The sequence below is a fragment of the Podarcis filfolensis genome, assembly GCF_964270895.1.
Source record: "Podarcis filfolensis genome assembly, chromosome: 16".
Lineage (NCBI taxonomy): Eukaryota > Metazoa > Chordata > Lepidosauria > Squamata > Lacertidae > Podarcis > Podarcis filfolensis.
Genome location: NC_139620.1, coordinates 5,448,847 through 5,468,568, shown reverse-complemented (window position 1 = coordinate 5,468,568; position 19,722 = coordinate 5,448,847). Strand labels below are relative to the sequence as shown.

The following is a 19,722-nucleotide window of genomic DNA, read 5'->3' as shown; positions in this document are numbered from 1 at the left end:
ATGTCTCCATCCTCTGCTCTTGGGTTCGCAAGAAAGCAGGCTGTGGGGATGTCTGCGGAGAGGTGAGAAGCAGTGCATTTTGACCTATGTTCTTGCAACCGATTGCTGAACACCGAAGGCTAGCGACGTGCTTTTTTGTGTTGTGTTTTCAGCTTTTATGAGAATAGAGAGAGCGCATTCCCCCCCCCCCCACTTCGCTTTAAGAAGAGACGGCTGCCTCTTAAGAAGAGACGGTTTCCTTGTAAGAAAACCTTCCATACTGAGCCCATGACCCTTTCCTACAAACAAAAGCAAGGTTTTCGTCTTCATGGTCCTGAATAAAACCTTGTTTTCAATAGGGAACTGTCTCACGCTGTATCAGTCCATTGTTGTTGAAATATACTCAGAGTCGAGAGTGGATTTCATGCTCTTTATTCAGCTCATAGTGGTGAGGAGGAATGGAAGTTCCTCCAGAATATCTGCTTTATATACATTATTTACACAATGGGCCCCACGTGATTGGCTAATTCTGGGATTCACCTGTAGGCCAATCAGGTTGCGGATTCACTTCCACCTGGAGCTGGATTGGGTGGCTCCTGTGGACCAATCAGACTGCTGCATTCTGAATCCTATTGTGCTAGACCAATCAGACTGCTGCCTTTTGGATCCTATTCAACTCAGTACATAACAGTTATGGATCCCCTCCCCCTCCCCCCTTTTTCCTTTCTCCTTCTGTGATGGAACTCCAATTTGAGGACTTCCCTGGCTTTTTTCTGGCCCACGTAGGACCAGTCTGGATAGTTGGCCTTGGTGAAGATTTGACGTTTTCATCCCCAAAAAGTTTTTGATTTGAGTTTCTACTGAAATGAGGCTGCATTTTAATGTTGTATTTTAATCTTGTTTTTAAGTTGTATTTTAATCAATTGTTTTTATACCTGGTGTTAACTGCCCTGAGCCCGGTTTTGGCTGGGGAGGGTGGGGTATAAAATTATTATTATTATTATTATTATTATTATTATTATTATTATTATTATTATTTTCCAGGGTTTACTGTTCTGGATTTACAGAAACCGTCCCGGTTTCTGATTTGATCCCGGAATGTCCCTCTTTTCCTTAGGACGTCCCTATTTTCAACATAGAAATGTTGGAGGTTTTGCAATGGCCAGGCAGATACTTCTTGCAAGTATCCTGAGCAATCAGGATCTGAGCATAAGAGCAACTCTTCCCTCCTTTGGCTTCCAGCCACTGATATTCAGAAGCATCTCTGCCTCCAGCTATGGAATCAGAGCATAACCATCACGGCTAATTGTCCTTCTCAGAATTGTCTCATCCTCTTTTATATCTACCCTAGTTGATGTTCATCACTGGAGTGCCACAGTTTAACTGCGAGCCGCATAAAGAAGTTATTTTATTTTGTCTGCCCTGAATTGTTCAATGTTCAGAATCACCGGAGGTCCACGAGTCCCAGCTCAAGAAATGTTGCTTCTATCAACAGTTCCATATTTAGGGTAAAAGCTGCTGGCCCTGTTTGTTTGTTTTTTGGAAAACTCAGCTGTTTATGTTACGGTCATGAGTTTATGCTCATGACTTCTTGGTCAGGAACTGAGTTTTTCCCCTGCTTACAGTCAAAGCAAAGATTATGATGAAGCATAGACTACAGAGAATTTTAACAAGCTCTTATACCAGTCCATGGTGGGGCTCACATCTTACATTCCTTTCTGCCTCCTGTTTTTTAAACTCTCTGCCTCCTGTTTTTTAACTGGTTACTGAGCCTAAAGAGGACCTGCCTTCTTATTCCACAGCTGTCAAGATTACTCAGAAATCTTTACAAAGGGCAGTGTTTGTTTTTTTCTGGGGGGATGCAGGGGTACGCACACCCCTAAACATTATGTGCATCTAAGTTTGGCCTCATTAAGGGGCAGTATTTCAATATGAGTAGGAAAATTAGAGTACCCCTTGTCGCAGGAAACCCCCCCAATCATTCAGTTTATACAAACTCGAGACACACACTCTCACACACATGACATACGCTACGCTTCTGTTATAAATTCATAGAAAATTAACCATACATCAGATCTGCACCGTTCCTCTTTTATTTTACTCCATGAAGGAAGGACTACAAAATGGGGAAGGTTTGATACAGGGCAGCCATTATCCCTTGAGCATACCAGAACATACATAGGAGCCCTACCCAGTTGGCATGACAACCTTGATGGTCCCAGACAGAAGACCATCAAGGTCACAAAGGACTTGCATATGGGAGTGGATTCAACACGGACTGGAACAAAGGACAATGATCAGATCTTCCCTCTGGGGGCAGGAAACTGCCAACTTCCCTTTGTCCTCTGGAAATGACTAATGAGAGGGGGAAAGGAGGAACCAGCCAGGTGACAAGATACTCAGGTTACCTCCACAACTCCTCCCTCAACCCCTCCTTTTTGTGATGTGTCAATGATGTAGTCATGATGTAGTTGTGATGTAGTTCTAGGGGTGTAGTTTGGGGGATTAGTAACTGATAAAAGTTGGGGTCTTCTTTTGTTCTGGGCTTCCATTTTGTTTCACCTGGTGGCAGGTGGGAGTCCTGTCGCGACAGTCTTCAATAAAGACCAAGCCTACTGGCTGCTGTTTTCCTCTGGTATTCCTGGCTGGTGCCCTTGTTTTTTTGTCCAAGGGAGCCCTCAGATTTCTCCGTTAACACCCTAAACATTATTTTTAGAAGGAAGGAAAGCGCTGAGTAAGGGAATATATAGAAAGCCTTTTCCTTTTCTTTTCTTTGTGGTTTTTAATTCTGAAAATGCAAAGAGTGTGGGGGTTTTTAGAGGAAGGTATTTACATAGGGTTTTTGAATATTATGGCTGTATGCAAAATGATTTTTAATTAATTTTTTTCTAAGCCACACAGAAAACCTCATGCTACGCAGCAGCATGCAAATGCCAACAACACAATTAAAGGAAGAGGAAGTAAAGAGGAATAAATTTCACACTGTGACATAATGAGCACATGATAATCTGTTCCCCCTTACATGATTTTGGTTATTTTTGCTACGAATTTGCAAATGCCAAAAGAGGAGGCTTGCAACAACAACATGGTGAAAATTTCTGGGACTTCACACAGAGCAGACACTTTCCACAGCCGGACTGAAGGTTGTGTTTTTAGTGGCTTCGGTGCTTCTCCGGTTAAGTTTTTTTATTGATGTTTTGGGGAAACAGCTGTAAAAAATAGCAACAAAATAAACCGAGTCCTCTTAAAGGAAGCTCTCTTGACCCTTACCCAACCATAGAAGGCATGCCACTTTGAGTTACTTGGGGGGAAAGTTCATGAAAATCGGTCAGCATTTTGGTTCCCGCAGTGGCGCTGTGGGTTAAACCACAGAGCCTAGGACTTTCCGATCAGAAGGTCAACGGTTTGAATCCCCGCGATGGGGTGAGCTCCTGTTGCTTGGTCCCTGCTCCTGCCAACCTAGCAGTTCAAAAGCACGTCAAAGTGCAAGTAGATAAATAGGTACCACTCCGGCGGAAGGTAAACGGTGTTTCCGTGCGCTGCTCTGGTTCACCAGAAGCAGCTTAGTCATGCTGGCCACATGACCCGGAAGCTGTACGCCGGCTCCCTCGGCCAGTAAAGCGAGATGAGCACCGCAACCCCAGAGTTGGTCATGACTAGACCTAATGGTCAGGGGTCCCTTTACCTTTATCCTACAATGCCCATATTTCAGTGCAATATTCCCTGATATTCAAAGGACTGCAAGGGCTTTCCCTTGACTTTGTGCATTTTCATATGCCATTTTTGCCAATTTTTGTACATACTTTTTTCCCCTAATGCCACATTTTTAAAAAATTTTATTTTGCACAGATACTTTGGCTGGAGAACTGCATTGCAAAATTTGGAGAGGAGCAAATAATAATAGTAATTCAAAATGCAAAGGCCAGTTTCGCTTCGGTTTCTGACTCACTCCTGGGTGTATGAGTTGGGTAGATAAGGGAGCTTCATGCTAAAATAGAAACCAGACTGAGATTCTTCCTTCTGTAAACTCCAGGCAGGGAATCCCCTACATGCAGTGCTTTTTTCTGGGGAGACGCACACCCCTAAACATTTTCTGAATCTACGAGTAGGAAAATGAGAATACCCCTAAACATTTTTTTTAGGGGGGAAGAGTAACATGTAACCCACATTCCTCGCAAACATGTAAAAGGGAGGTGAGCAGGTCTTTACATTTATTTTTCAATCTTTACTAATCCTGTGACTCACATTTCTTTCCTTGGTGGTTAATAATAATTAAAGTAAATAAATGAAGTTTTACATTGTGTATATCTGCTGGAAAATGTAAAGGCATATCTTCCCTTTCCTGACCACAACTTTCAGTCTGACTAAGTTACCTGAACCTGAAGCAGTTGCAAACTCTCTTAAGCAGGGCTTATTGGAAAGAAAGAAGGTGGTCGTCTGTTATGTACTGAGTTGAATAGGAACCAAAATGCAGCAGCCTGATTGGTCCTAGAACAATAGGTTTCAGAATGCAGCAGTCTGATTGGTCCTAGAACAATAGGATTCAGAATGCAGCAGTCTGATTGGTCCTAGAACAATAGGTTTCAGAATGCAGCAGTCTGATTGGTCCACAGGAACCACCCAATCCAGCTCCAGGTGGAAGTGAATCCGCAACCTGATTGGCCTACAGGAGAATCCCGGAATTAGCCAATCACGTTGGGGCCCATAATGTATATAAAGCAGACATTCTGGGGGAACTTCCATTCCTCCTCACCACTATGAGCTGAATAAAGAGCATGAAATCCACTCTTGACTCTGAGTATATTACATTGTCTATAATGAGGGTGGGGGCTCAGGCCTGGGAGCCAGATGTGGCCCCCTAAGCTACTCTGTCTACCCCCTGAGACTCTCCCCACACTATGTCTCTCACATTCCCTGCTTTGCACCTTCCTGGGGGTCTTTTTGCCTGTCTGGAAATATGTCCTTGAACTCCGATCCTGCCTCTTGCTCTTGTTCTAAGAACTTTAAGGTCTCAAACCGGGGTAGGCAACCTAAGGCCCAAGGGGGTCATTTAACCGGCCCATGAGTTGCCCCCAAACTGAGCCGCCTACTTGGCGAGTCCCCATGTGCTGCACAGCGCGGGGACTCGCTTCCACAGCGCCGGAAGCTGTGTCTGCGCATGCATAGATGCCAGAAATCGCATCTGCGCAGACACAGATGCTGGAAATCTTGGACGCACGCATGAGCACACACACACAATCCAGCCCACAGAGGGATCTCCGCTGGAGTGAACCATCCCAGGTGAGGTAAACCTTGCTGACCCCTGGAAATATAAAATAAATATTCATAAATACACACATATCTAAATATATTAACCATGTGTCTGAAATAGTACAGGAGAGCAATCCTGAAGCCATTTTGACTCTCCCAATGACCTCAAATATTCCTCTGCTGTAAGGGGAATGCCTTCCCATTGTCTTTTTGCTTGCAAATCCTGTCTTAAGGGCGCATTTGCGTATGAATAGGGTGAGCCTGTGACCTGGATTCAGGAACTAAAAGTATTATCCATCACAAAAGAATGGCCAGGCTGCCCAGGTAAGGCAACCAGTGACCATTATCAGGTATCCTGGCAGACAGGATTTCTGCTGTGGACCGCCTCCTTCTGTGATGTATGCATGATGTTTTGGGAGGTGGTCTTGGGCTCCAGGGTGGGCAATTTCAAGAGTACATATAAGGGCTTGTGCACCGTTGTTCAGGGTTCTCCTCCCTCCTGCGTGTGGTGAGTGGGGACCCTGTTGCAATAGTTCCTTGAATAAAGATCAGGCTTACTAGCTGCTTTGCTTCTCAGTATACTCTGGTTGGCCTGTTATTTCTTCTACTGATAGGGAACCCACTTAAGGACTCTGTATGGGCTCCAGAATACCCCATAAGGAAAAGGAGCAGTTTTTCTTATAACACTGTTGTTGTTAGGGGTCTGTTTTTCGAGGGAGAGCCAGGATACCCCTCAGCAAAATAGGAGAATAAGGGTGGAAACTCCATTCAAATAATCCTTCAATCAAAACTGAAACTTTGAGTACTCCCTCCCCAAAAAAAAGTCCATCCAGAAATAAAATGGTCCATTCAGCAGCGATCACAAGATGCTGACTGACCTTTCAAGTGAATCTCAAACTTCCCTGGAGGAGTAAAAAATCTGATTAGGAAGGGATTTTCAAGCCCACGGCAAATCTTCAAAAAGATCATGAGTCTTGAGTTACCCTTATTTCTACAAACTAAAGAAGAGGAGCTTTGAGTGGGTGACAGACCAGCTTTTGTTTTAAACAAGGATGACCAAAGCTAATGCGAATTCAATATGTTTTAACTGTTTTAATTCTGAATTTTAAAGTGTGATAACCTGCCCTGGGGCCTGCTGGTGAAAGGTAGTTACCGTATTTTTCGTCCCATAGGACGCACCTAGTTTTTTTGGGGGGGAATAAAGGGGGGGAAATTCCTTTATTCCCCCCCCCCCAAAAAAACCCAGGTCGGGGAACAGTGGGATGGCGGCGCTGCACCGCTCTGCTTCAGGGCATCCTGCGCGCCGGGCGGCAGGCTGCTATCCGCAGCGTGGGGAGCCCTGCGGGAACTCCCGCATGGCTCCCCACGCTGCGGATGTCTGCCCGGCGGGCTCCCCAGGCTTGCTGATAGCTTCCTGAAGCCTGGATAGCGAGAGGGGTCGGTGCGCACCCCTCTAGCTCTCCAAGCTTCAGCGAAAGCCTGTATTCGCCCCATAGGACGCACACAGATTTCCCCTTCATTTTTGGAGGGGGAAAAGTGCGTCCTATAGGGCGAAAAATACGGTAATAAAGTTCATAATGATAATAATCCATACTGTCAGGGATGTGTTGGCTGAGAAGGGGGGAGAGATCAGAATGTACAGGGAGCCACCTCCTTTAATGAGCACCTGCCATAGCTGTCAAGCGTCCCTTATTTGACGGGACAGTCCCTTATCCCAGCACCATGTCCCGCTGCTGTCCCTTATTGATGAGGCTTCGTTTGGCTGCTGGCTGGGCTTTCTGCCTTCGGCTCGGAGGGGCTCAGAAGTTGAACATACCTGTGCCCAAAAAATCCCTTATTCTGGCTGCTGGTCCCTTATTTTCGAGGCTGCTGGTCCCTTATTTTCAAATCTGTAAGTTGACAGCTATGGCAGCTGCATTTCATCAGAGAGAGGGGGGCTGTCAGGAAACACAGAAACAGAGAGAAAGGAACAGCCTCCAATGCTTCGGTTTTTACATAAGGAGAGGAGGAAAGGGCGGGGCTCAGGAAGTTTCTATGCTGGAAAGGGAAAAGGCACGAGCCACTTCCGGCAACTGATGGCAACTGAGGAAGACATGCTTTTAAGAGCTCCGTACTGTACATAGTTTTTGGACTTAATAAATCTTGTAAAAGCTGGCTGGAATTCCAGGTTTTTATCTCGGCTAGCACCTACATATCATCCTGACACAGACAATTATTATTTTTTTTTGCATGCAGTTGTGCCTAATGTACACACTTTGGCAAAGAACCACTCTGACAGAATGCATCACAAATATATACTTCTTTAGGCACAGTTTCTCCTGATATACCATTTTCATTTGAATGGAGAACTGCACCACAGAATTCGAGAAGGTGCCAATTTGGAAGGGCGGTTCTGCTTCACATAGTATTTTGGAAAGGGCAAATGAAACAGCTTTGCAACTCAAATGCAAGCTGATCTGAATTTCCGCCTCCTTGTCACAAATACCTTCCTTTCCCCCAAACAGCGATATTCATTCCGTTCCCCCGCAACATTGTAAGCAGACAGCTTGGTCAGAATGCAACCACGAAGAGACGAAACTAGAATTCGTGGGCAGTGGCGAGATGCTTTTAATGGGGTGGTGCAAGAAAGACTAAGATTCGTATGAACCAGATGGTTGTATTAGCCTTGTTGACATGAGATGAGATTTAGCTGGGGGGAAACGTCCTCATTCTCCAGTCCAAAGCTCTGGTCCTCAGAGAATCGGCAGCGGTCTTAGACTCAGCGGTAAAAGATCAGCATCGCAGACTCCAGCAACTGTTTTGAAGCACTCCAGCCAGTGTGCGTGCCGTAGCCTTCCCAGTCGAAGGCCGTGTAGTCACCGCACTGCCGGCTTGATTCCGGAAAGTACCCTCCTCCACCGACACAGAACTGGAGGAAGGAAATTTGGGAGAGTCTAGCTCGGAACTGGGAGTGGCCTTCATCATATTCGGCATCGCCAGCGGGACAAAGCAGCTCCCAAACTTGTCCTGCCTCTTTTACTATTATTTACCGCATTTTTCGCTCTATAAGACGCACCAGACCACAAGACGCACCTAGTTTTTGGAGGAGGAAAACAAGAAAAAAAAATATTCTGAATCCCAGAAGCCAGAACAGCAAGAGGGATCGCTGCAAAAGCAGCGATCCCTCTCGCTGTTCTGGCTTCTGGGATAGCTGCACAGCCTGCATTCGCTCCATAAGACGCACACACATTTCCCCTTTTTAGGAGGGAAAAAGCGAGTCTTATAGAGCAAAAAATACGGTATTTATCACACCTTTTTCCCCCCTGCAAGGTGGAATACATGGTTTCCTTCTCCCCCCCTTTCGTTTAATCCCCGCAACAACCCTGTGAGGTAGGTTAGTCTGAGAGGCAGCAACTACCCCCCACCCCCACCCCAAAAGGTAAAACCCAGTGATCTCCGTGGCTGAGCGGGGATTTGAACCACAGTCTCCCAGGTCCTAGTCCGACACTCTAACCGCTACACCACCCCGGGAGTGGATCTAAACACAGTGGGGAAACCACTATAATTACAGTGGTACCTGGGGTTACAGATGCTTCAGGTTACAGACACTTCAGGTTACAGTCTCCACTAACCCAGAAATAGTACCTCGGGTTAAGAACTTTGCTTTAGGATGAGAACAGAAATCGCACGGGGGCCCCATTAGCTAAAGTGGTGCTTCTGGTTAAGAACAGTTTCAGGTTAAGAACGGACCTCCGGAACGAATTAAGTACTTAACCCGAGGTACCACTGTACTGCATTTTTTCGTTTATAACATGCCCCCAAGTATAAGACGCCCCACCCCCTATTTTGGGGACTCCAAATTGAGAAAATGGGGGGAGATTGTATCCATGTATAAGACAACCCACAATTATCAACATAATTTTAAATTTTAAAAAACCTAGTCTTATACCCGGAAAAGTACGGTAAGCCAGAAATTATATTGTTTTAAATAAAAGGAGGAAAAAATCCAAGGGGAAACCCAAGGGTGTAGGTAGGTGGCAGCGGCTCACCCCGGGTGTCATCCCTAAGAGGGGTGACAAAAACCCCCGGAGCGGATCACACCCCACCCCCCTGGGCACCGATCGCCCCCTATGGCCGCTGATTGCAGCGCCACTTGCCCCCGATGGGCACCAAGGGCCCCCCTGGGCAGCTCCTCCACCCCCACCCCTCTAGGTGCCTGAGCAGCTAGCTCCGCCGCTGGGGAAATCTCGTTTTAAACCATTCCTTCTCTCTTCCGCCATCTGCTGTTGCATGTGTAAAACGCGTTCAGTTCCTTTTTTCTTTGCTAATGTAGCTGCTTTTGAATTCTGGTGCTGGAGGAGACTCTTGAGAGTCCCATACTGCAAGAAGATCAAACCTCTCCATTCTGAAGGAAATCAGCCCTGAGTGCTCACTGGAAGGACAGATCCTGAAGCTGAGGCTCCAAGACTTTGGCCCACCTCATGAGAAGAGAAGACTCCCTGGAAAAGACCCTGATGTTGGGAAAGATGGAGGGCACAAGGAGAAGGGGACGACAGAGGACGAGATGGTGGGACGGTGTTCTCCAAGCTACCAGCATGAGTTTGACCAAACTGCGGGAGGCAGTGGAAGACAGGAGTGCCTGGTGTGCTCTGGTCCATGGGGTCACGAAGAGTCAGACATGACTAAACGACTAAACAACAACAACAACAACGTAGCTGAGTCCTGGCTCTCTTTCCACCAACTTACAACTCACCGTTTCTGTGTTACAGCCGGTGGCTTTGATCCCAGCACAGAGCGCCATGGCAGCTTTCTCATTGTTGAAGACCCGGAACTGTATGTAGCCAGCGACAAATTCACCTGGAAAGACAGAGAGGCGGGGAGGGAGAACACAGTCTTGGTGGCTGAGAGCAATTGACAGCTTTCGCCTCCTCTGTGAATTTGTCTAATCTTCTTCAAAAGGCATGGGGACAAAGCTCACATCCACAACACATATATAAAACAGATGATGCACATTCAACGTACCTTTAAAGCACACAGCTCCACCCCCCAAAGAATCCTGGGGGTTCTAACTTACCCCCCCCCCGAGCTACAATTCCCTTAACAAACTAAATTTCCCAGAATCCTGTGAGGAAAATCCATGTGGGTGTATCTTCAGACCGGAATGGACTTGCCTCTGGAATTTGGAGAGTAATAGAACGCCGTTTGCTGCGCATTTCCGGTGTCGTAGACGACAGGGACGATGGGGCCATTATTAGCTGGGCAGCTGCCAAGCCCAAACTTGACTGGGTATTGCTGGAAAGAAGAACAAATGGGAAATAAACCAGAGAGAGAGAGAGAGAGAGAGAGAGAGAGGGACCTTGGCCTGTTCAACTTAGAAGCATACAAGCCTGAGCATCAAATTTGTTTAAAAAGAATATACAGTGGTACCTCGGGTTAAGTACTTAATTCGTTCCAGAGGTCCATTCTTAACCTGAAACTGTTCTTAACCTGAGGCACCACTTTAGCTAATGGGGCCTCCTGCTGCCACCGTGCCGCTGGAGCACAATTTCTGTTCTCATCCTGAAGCAAAGTTCTTAACCTGAAGCACTATTTCTTCGTTGAAGTGTATGAAGTGTATGTAACCTGAAGCGTATGTAACCCGAGGTACCACTGTAATTGCATCATCCTCCCTGTGTCCTTCCTTATTTACTTATTAATTTGATCACATTTAAGGACATAAGAAAAGCCTGCTGGATCAGAGCAGTGGCCCATCTAGTCCAGAATTCTATTCTCTCAGTGGTCAACCCGGCGCACCAATGGGAAACCCTCAAGGAGGGCCTGGGCACAAGAGATATTCTCCCCTCCTCCGGTTTCCAATAACTAGCATTCAGAAGCATCTACAGCCTCCAGACAGAGGTGAAGCTAGCTGCTCCGACACCCAGAGTGGCGCACATGCTGTACACCCGAGGGTTGGGCCATGGGGGAGGGGCGAGCGTCCCTTTTCCATGTTTTCCCTAACAAAGTCATAACAGAGGGCAGAGTGAAATTGTGACGGGATGGGAACCAGGACCTCTGAGATCTACATTTGAGGTCTTCGGGTATTTTGAAATCTGCTCTCAAACACACACCGCCACATCCTTTTGAGAAGTCTGGGCTAACTGAGGCACTAAATATTGACTGTCCATTCATAGAATCATAGAGTTGGAAGAGACCACAAGGGCCATCGAGTCCAACCCCCTGCCAAGCAGGAAACACCATCAGAGCACTCCTGACATATGGTTGTCAAGCCTCTGCTTAAAGACCTCCAAAGAAGGAGGCTCCACCACACTCCTTGGCAGCAAATTCCTCTGTCGAACAGCTCTTACTGTCAGGAAGTTCTTGCTAATGTTCAGGTGGAATCTTCTTTCTTGTACTTTGGATCCATTGCTCCGTGTCCGCTTCTCTGGAGCAGCAGAAAACAACCTTTCTCCCTCCTCTATGTGACATCCTTTTATATATTTGAACATGGCTATCATGTTCAGCCACATCAGTTACCTGATAAAGCCCGTGAAGGTTCCCTCCTTCTACAGACAAGAACCCGGTCTCGGTGTGATACCTCAAGAAGGCAGAGTCACGCCATTCCCTCATGGGGGTGTTGTTTGGGACATGCCAGATGGCCATATCCCGTGCTTGGAGGTCAGAGTAGCCTGGATTCTGTAAAATATCAGAAGAGGGTAGGAGAAAACACCTATATATTTAGTCAGGGCCTTATTCTGCAATCAGAGTGCCTCAGTGGTGGATTCATAATGGACCATCCGTACAAGACTCTGCTTTAATACAGATTTTTCGCTCTATAGGATGCACCCGACCATAAGACGCACCTAGTTTTAGAGAGGAAGAACAAGGAAAAACAATTCTCTCCCTCTCTGCGCAGCGCCCCTTCAGTGAAGCAGCAGGAGAAATGGAGCCCCTTCCATTTCTCCTCCCGCTTCGCTGAAGGGGCGTGAAAGCTGTGCAGTGCCTCTCCAGCGAAGCGAAGCCAGGAGAGCAAGAGGGGTTGGTGTGCACCGACCCCTCTTGCCCTCCTGGCTTCAGGGATAGCCGCCCGAAGCCTCCGGAGTGCAGCAGGAGCTCTGGAGGCTTCACGTTGCTTTCGCTGAAGCCATGGACCCTGCATTCGCTCCATAAGACACGCACACATTTCCCCTTAATTTTTGGAGGGGAAAAAGTGTGTCTTATAGAGAGAAAAATACGGTAGTTGTTCTGTGATGCTTCCACAAGGTTAACACATTGCTGCCATCTAGAGGGACGACTCCATAACGCAACCAAAGTGGAATGAAAAGTTAGGCAGGAAGTTATAGGGCAGGGGTCAGCAACCTAAGGCCCATGGGCCGGAAGCGGCCAGCGGAGGTCATTTGACCTGTCCACAAGCCCCCCCCCCCCAACTGAGCTGGCCAGCGTGACTAAGCTGCTTCTGGCACAACAGAACACCGTGAAGGAAACCAGAGCACATGGAAATGCTGTTTACCTTCCAGCCACAGCAGTACCTATTTATCTGCTTGCACTGTGTGCTTTCGAACTGCTAAGTTGGCAGGAGTTCAGACAGAGCAACAGGAGCTCACCCCGTCGCAGGGATTCAAACCGCCGACCTTCTGATCAGCAAGCCCAAGAGGCTCAGTGGTTAGACCACAGCGCCACCCACGTCCTCAAGAAGCTCAAGAAAGGTAACAGAGCCTCACCTTATAGTCATCACACGTTGAGCCCACAGCCGTCCCAAAGGTGTTGTTATTGGACCAGTTGCCTTCTCCACTTGGGTAATTGGCAGTGTTCCCTTGTTGACTAGACCAGCGATCTCCCAGGGTGCACTTCCCATAAATGTTGTTCTCGTGGATGCTGGCCACCAGCGTCCAGCCGCCTCCGTTGGTGGACATGTCGCAGAAGGTTTGGTAGATCTCGCCGTCCTCCGTGCTCAGGAAATACAACCCATCTGCCGATGAGCCAAACAGGCTATCATTATGAACCTCTCTCCTCTGGAGGCATTGACTCTGATCAAGTTTTGTAATCCTTGCCACGTGGAGATTCCTCCTATCCTTTCGGTAGCTCCACAGATAAGAATTTACGAGCATTTGATATATTTATGGTCCTTTTATTGCAGCATCATGGCGCAAGCATAAATACACAGCTCTTCACAAGGAGGGTAGTTGGCTACTCTAAATCCTCCCTCCGACCTCCACAACAATTAAGTTCATCCCTCCCTCTGCCTCTTTTGCTCCCTGTTATGTTCGGACCTCCGAGTCCACGGTGAGGGCAGTGTCCCCCACACTCTCAAGTGGCGTCTCAGCTAGCTGCACCCTCCCTTCTGTCTCCCTTGTCATTATCTCGTAACTAGGTAGCTCCTCCCTAAGCTGTTCAGCTCCTGTCTCTCTCTGTTTCTGAACAGGTTGTGGACGGAGGGGGGGGCGACTCTTCCCCCTACAGCTCTCCATCAGAGAGAAGCTGGTCTGCAACAGAATGCATTCCCCGGTTCTCATTTTCAGACCATTCCCTGACACAGCAGTGAGCACAGAATCAGAGAATTGTAGAGTCAGAAGGGACCTAAAGGGGCATTTGGTCCAACCCCCTTGTGATGCCTACGAAGAGCCCCTGATCTGGCACATCTCCTTCCTGGCTTACCTACCTGGGGCTCCTTCCAGAGCCGTTTTGATTTCCTTGCAGCTCCGAGGGAGGGTCTGGAGGAGGTTTGGGACCAGGCCCTGCTGGTTCTGCAGGCAGCTGGCATCTTCCCATTTGACCATCAGCTTGAGGATGTCTCTTTTCAAGGAGGCAATGCAACCGTCCGTGTCTGCGCAGAAGGGGCTCCTTATTAGACTCAGGAGAGGAAAGGGGGAGTGCATTTATTGGGGAAAGAGGTGGGAATGTGTTTTGTGGACCTCTCGATCTACAGTCATACCTCCTGTTATGATAGCTTCAGGTTGTGCATTTTCAGGTTGCGTCCCACCGCGACCCGGAAGTAACGGAACGGGTTATTTCCGGGTTTTGCTGCTCGCGCATGCGCAGACATGCAAAATGATGTCACACGCATGCGCAGAAGCGTCGAATCGCGACCCATGCATGCGCAGACGCCAGTTGCTTTCTGTTCAGGTTGAGAATGGGCCTCTGGAACAGATCCCATTCACAACCAGAGGTGCCACTGTAAAGTCTTCTGGGCGGTCTTATTTCATGCCATCACCATGATAAATTCTCATAATCCTGCCCCACATTCCCACCCAGCTGCCAAACACCGCCTCAATTTAGGATGTCTAATGAAGCGGAGGATCAGACACTGGGACTGCTATGGCTAAAGAACCGCTTTCCCCCTTAAAACCATCTGAGGATCTTCTTTGTGTCCTACCTTCAAGGGAGGTCCAGGGGTTGGCGGTGAGAGAACAGGGCCTTCCCTGTAGTAGCCATGCTGTTAAGGGAATGTTTCCCCTGGCAATTTGACTGGTGCCGATTTCGTCATCATTTCAGTACCAGGCAAAATCATTTTTCTGTTTTTCTAGGCAGTTGGGTAGCACCAATGACGTTATGCGACACTGTTAAATCTCCTTTCTATTTATATTATTATTTTATTTCTTACCTTGATTGTAAATTGATTTGAGGCTTTTTTAAAATCTCCCTATATAGAGCCATACGACTGGAAAATCCCGGACTTTGCACGGCGGAAATTTCAATAAAACAATGAACAGGAGGGCGGTGACACAATGGCTACTGCAATTAACACAAGTGATAAGTTTTCTTCCAAAAGAAAATAAATGAGCACTGAGCCACTGATATATTACAAGTGAGCTCTTTACTCAATGCATTTGCAATTGTTTAAGATAAAACCTATTTGGAAGAGAAACTACTTTGGCCATTTTCTGGAAGTTTATTTTTGTTTACAGATAGTTGCATTGGTGATATTGTCTTGTGGCGAGGGCGGAGATCTCAGCAGCCTTTCGAAATGTCTGGGAAAACTTGGGAATTATATCGACTGACATTCCTGCCGCTAGGAAAAAAGGTTTTCTTATATGCAACCGCTACGGCCAGAATGATTATAGCAAAAAACTGGAAGGGAGAAAAAACTCCCTCAATAAGAGAATGGCAAATAAGATTTTGTGAATATATAGAATCAGCAAGACTTACAGCAGTGGTAAGAGGCCAATCAGACCAAAAACTGATAGAGGAGTGAACTTGCATGAAGGAATACAACAAAAAAACATTGTTCTGGTATTAATATATCAATATGCAATGAATGAAACTTATAGGGTAAAAAATTAAGAAGAAATGGGTATAAGATGAGATAGTCAAAAATAATATTGATAACACAGCGAAAAGAAGAAAACAAACAAAGGAAGCCACATATAGGTGGAGGGAAGTTAAAATTTATGTCTGTATGTTTAGTTTGTATGTTTGTTTTCTTTTTTTGTAATCTAAGTTGAGAGATGTATGTATCTATGTATAATAAGAGTGTTTAGTGTTTTGGTTTGTGTTTGTAAGTATTGCATTTATCAATAAAGGTTAAAAGAAAAAAAGAAACTTGGGGGAAATGTGCAAGCGGGTTTTTTTTGCTGAAATGTTTAAGAAATTGCTACAAAACTGGGAGGGAGGGTTGCAAGAACTTTGGTCAATAAACTTTGACACTGATGGAGGCATTCTATGTCTTGCATATGTGTGAGAGAGAAAGAGAGAGAAAGAAAGAAAAAGGGAACTGGGGTGGAGAAGGAAATATGTTTTTGCCCTTTTGGAGGGCAGCTGTCTGTGAGACAGTGGTCTTGAAACATAAGGTAGTGTGGCCCTTTGGTTGGTTCAGAAGTGGAGAAGGAAAGGAAACGTCAGTGTGGTTTTAGGGAGGGAAATTGAGGCAATAAAAGCTTTACAAAACATTATGTAGCTAGTTCTCCCCTCTTCCCCTATGAACATACATAGACTTACCACACTCCAAACCTTTTGGGAAGGCAATCACACAAAGCAGAATGGCGACAAGTGCCTTCATTCTCCAGAGTGCGAGAGATCAAGTTTATTTCGTGAGAATCTCTCTTCACCACCTACAAAAAAAAAGTCTCTCAGGCAGAAATCCACATGAACCTGACCTTGGAAGAGTTTGTAAGTAAACTATTTTTAACTTCCCAAATGTGTGGTCTTTTTCTATGCTGGGGGAAGAGGAGAACCTTGGAACTCACTTTAAAGGGCACATTTTAAGGGTCTAGCAGCCTTTATCTCCACATTTTGCTGAATATTTTGTGACTATAAATCTCTGCTGAGGTTCTCACACCAAAGAGTACTTGCCCCAAATGTGATTTTGGCATATATATGCATCCCAACAAACACTGCAGTGTCAACAATTCCAATTTCCTGATTCAGTCCACAATCCAAGGAAAACACACCATGTTTACACTTTCTGAAAAAAATATGTGAACCGAAGCACAGCCATCCTTTGAAATTGGCACTGAATTTTGCAGCAAAGTCCTCCAGCCAACAAGTGTACAGTATATACAAATAGATTACATATACTATTGTGAAGTGTGCATAAAGATAAATACACCTGTGGCTATTGCATGCAAAAAAAATACATTATATTACAGGAAACAACTTTGTAAAAAACCTGAAGCATCACTTTAGCTAATGGGGCCTCCTGCTGCCACTGTGCCACCGGAGCACGATTTCTGTTCTTATCCTGAAGCAAAGTTCTTAACCTGAAGCACTATTTCTGGGTTAGCAGAGTCTGTAACCTGAAGCGTTTGTAACCTGAAGCGTATGTAACCCGAGGTACCACTGTATACCAGAAAAAAGCACACCAAAAACTCAGGCCAATGCAAGTTTCAATAGTGGGTGTGGTCCCTACTCGCAAATCAATAGTCAATTGTGACAAAAACTAATCCATTCAAAAGTATGTATTCTGACAAGGATTACAGACTCAGATAGAGATTACAAACTCAAACAGAGATTTCAAACTCATAAAGATATGTATAACACAATAATTCGTTACAGAATTAGAGATAAGAGTTGATGAGTAGAAATAAGTTCATGTTAGTCCATAGTCAGATTTGACATGGAGTTTCAATCAGTGAGCAGAAGTCAGGAGTCAATTATGGATCAGAAACCACGACAGGGCCCTGTTTCGAAGTATTCACCTTCACCAGCTAATTTTTAAAGGGTCGTGTAAGTTTGAAGACTTTCGGATAAATATATCCTGTTATTTTCTACGTTTCTCAGGGATCACAACTACATGTGGGTAGATCAACGTGTATCTTGAGCTTTTTGGTGTGGAAGTCGGTGTGGAAATTTGGTGAACCGAACTTAAGGCTGAGAACACCAAGAACAGTTTCACCCAGTCCTGCTCCTGTATGATTGGAGGTTGAACAAAAATGCTTTCCGACTTTATTTTGGAGCTGCAAGCCTCCTCCACCCGCCCACCCCTGCTCCAAAGTTCTTTGTTCCAGTTGCAAAAGCGGAACTGTCCCCAAGGCATGAGAAATGCCTGTGAAATAAATCTGAGGGAAAGAGAACAGACTAACATGGGGAGGGGTCATTTTATTACAAAGCCAGGCCAATATTCTAGAGGGCAGAGAGAAGGGGAGAATTTTCAAGGCAAGCAAAATCTTGCGGTGGGTGTGGCATAGACCACCCCTTCAGCCAGACAGGATGGCTGGGCTGTTGCAACTAGTCTCCAGACCACAGAGTCTTACTCCTCCTTCCCAAAGCCTGGCATATTACCAATGTCTGCCCCTAAAGAGAGGGCTTTCTCCAGTGACAACCCCTAATCTGCAGAATTCGCTCCCCACAGAGGTCTATTTCGAAGCTTCAAAATGTAGTTTCTGTCATGTCATTAAGACCCACCTCTTTATCCTGGCCCTTGACACCACATGTATCTGTATATACCGTATTTTTTGCTCTGTAAGACTCACTTTTTCCCTCCTAAAAAGTAAGAGGAAATGTGTGTGCATCTTACGGAGCGAATGCAGGCTGCGCAGCTATCCCAGAAGCCAGAACAGCAAGAGGGATTGCTGCTTTCATTGCGCAGCGATCCCTCTTGCTGTTCTGGCTTCTGAGATTCAGAATACTTTTTTTCTTATTTTCCTCCTCCAAAAACTAGGTGCATCTTGTGGTCTGGTGCATCTTATAGAGCGAAAAATACGGTATTTTAGATCTCACCCTGTTTTTTTGGACTGTAATTCGCATTAAACTGGTGTTGTTGTTCTTGATCTTGTTGTTTTACGCTGCCAGCACCCAACCAGGAACCTTAAGGTGAAGGGTAGGTAAGGAATCCAATTAATGATCATGAATGAATTAATTAATAGCTCACCCTTTCAGCAGCTCAGCTCGTTTGGAGTTTCTAAACTGCAGGTTTCAACGGTGGCTGTGGAAATGGAAGGAAAGGCGCTGACGTTCTGCCGATTGCCCTCTGCTTTAGACAAATGGACCTTAGTCGAGGATGAGGAAATCTAAGCAGGTGACCAGCTGTGACCTGGGCTTCTTGGCACACACAAGGCAGGAGGGCAGTGGATTGACTGCAGAATGGATCTTTCTTTCTTTCTTTGTATTTTTCCTCCGAGTATTCCTTCCAGGGCTTACCATCTGCAAATTCTGCTACCAATCTTTCCAACCCAGTGGTCCCCAAAGAGGATGGTACAGCCCCCTGGGGGGGGGCAATGAGATTACCTGTTGGTGCTGAGAGCTAAGAAGGGGGCACAGGGACACTGGAGGTGTAAATGTCTATCAGACTTTGAAAACCTCATATCAGTGGGTCACGTTCATCATTTTTTGTTCAACTGATTAAACTGATTAGTTGGATTTTGAATAAACATGCAATTAATTGTTACTGTTTTGAATTTTATTGCTTTGCTTCTAGTGGGCTGTGGAAGCCACGATTCTAAATAATGCTTCTTATAGCATAAAAGTAAAGGAACCCCTGACCGTTAGGTCCAGTCGTGGCCGACTCTGGGGTTGCGGCGCTCATCTCACTTTACTGGCCGAAGGAGCCAGCGTACAGCTTCCGGGTCATGTGGCCAGCATACTAAGCCACTTCTGGCAAACCAGAGCAGCGCACAGAAACGCTGTTTACCTTCCCACCGGAGTGGTACCTATTTATCTACTTGCACTGGCGTGCTTTCGAACTGCTAGGTTGGCAGGAGCAGGGACCGAGCAACAGGAGCTCACCCCGTCACAGGGATTCGAACCACTGACCTTCTGATCAGCAAGTCCTAGGCTCTGTGGTTTAACCCACAGCGCCACCTGTGTCCCTTCTTATAGCATATTATCATTTTATGTATTAAATTTGTATACCACCTCTATACCTGTAGATCTCAGGGTGGTTCACAACATAGGGTAGGGGGCACTGGGGTTGAGTTTATGGAATCAAGGGTGTGGGGGACCAAAAAAGGTTAGGGAGCCAGTGAGCTAAGTTCTTTGTCCACACAAGAGCTCATGAAAGGAGAGCTGGAGGCTGCCGGGAAACTATTTCCATTCAAATACATAGGTGCTGTGCCAGTAATAGCATGGATGGATGGATTAGCAATATATCTATTGCATATTATT

General features: G+C 46.1%; 1 protein-coding gene across 5 annotated transcripts in view; it reads right to left on the bottom strand.

The window, feature by feature from the left end:
• Positions 1-18,618, bottom strand: part of LOC310751802 (intelectin-1-like) — a 19,581-nt gene extending 963 nt beyond the window's left edge. Inside the window, exons 1-8 of one of the 5 annotated variants that reach the window (XM_083591474.1) lie at positions 18,491-18,616; positions 16,120-16,232; positions 13,844-14,008; positions 12,906-13,153; positions 11,722-11,880; positions 10,380-10,500; positions 9,962-10,065; positions 7,870-8,137 (exon numbers count right to left, since the gene is read on the bottom strand). In XM_083591474.1, coding sequence (XP_083447600.1) covers positions 7,988-8,137; positions 9,962-10,065; positions 10,380-10,500; positions 11,722-11,880; positions 12,906-13,153; positions 13,844-14,008; positions 16,120-16,180 — 1,008 coding nt within the window. In that variant the 5' untranslated portion in view covers positions 16,181-16,232; positions 18,491-18,616 and the 3' untranslated portion in view covers positions 7,870-7,987. Of the gene's footprint in view, positions 1-7,869; positions 8,138-9,961; positions 10,066-10,379; positions 10,501-11,721; positions 11,881-12,905; positions 13,154-13,843; positions 14,009-16,119; positions 16,233-18,490 lie in introns of those variants that run through there. The other 4 variants (XM_083591476.1, XM_083591475.1, XM_083591477.1 and 1 more) reach the window with 4 other exon arrangements.
• Between the last annotated feature and the right edge of the window lie 1,104 nt (positions 18,619-19,722).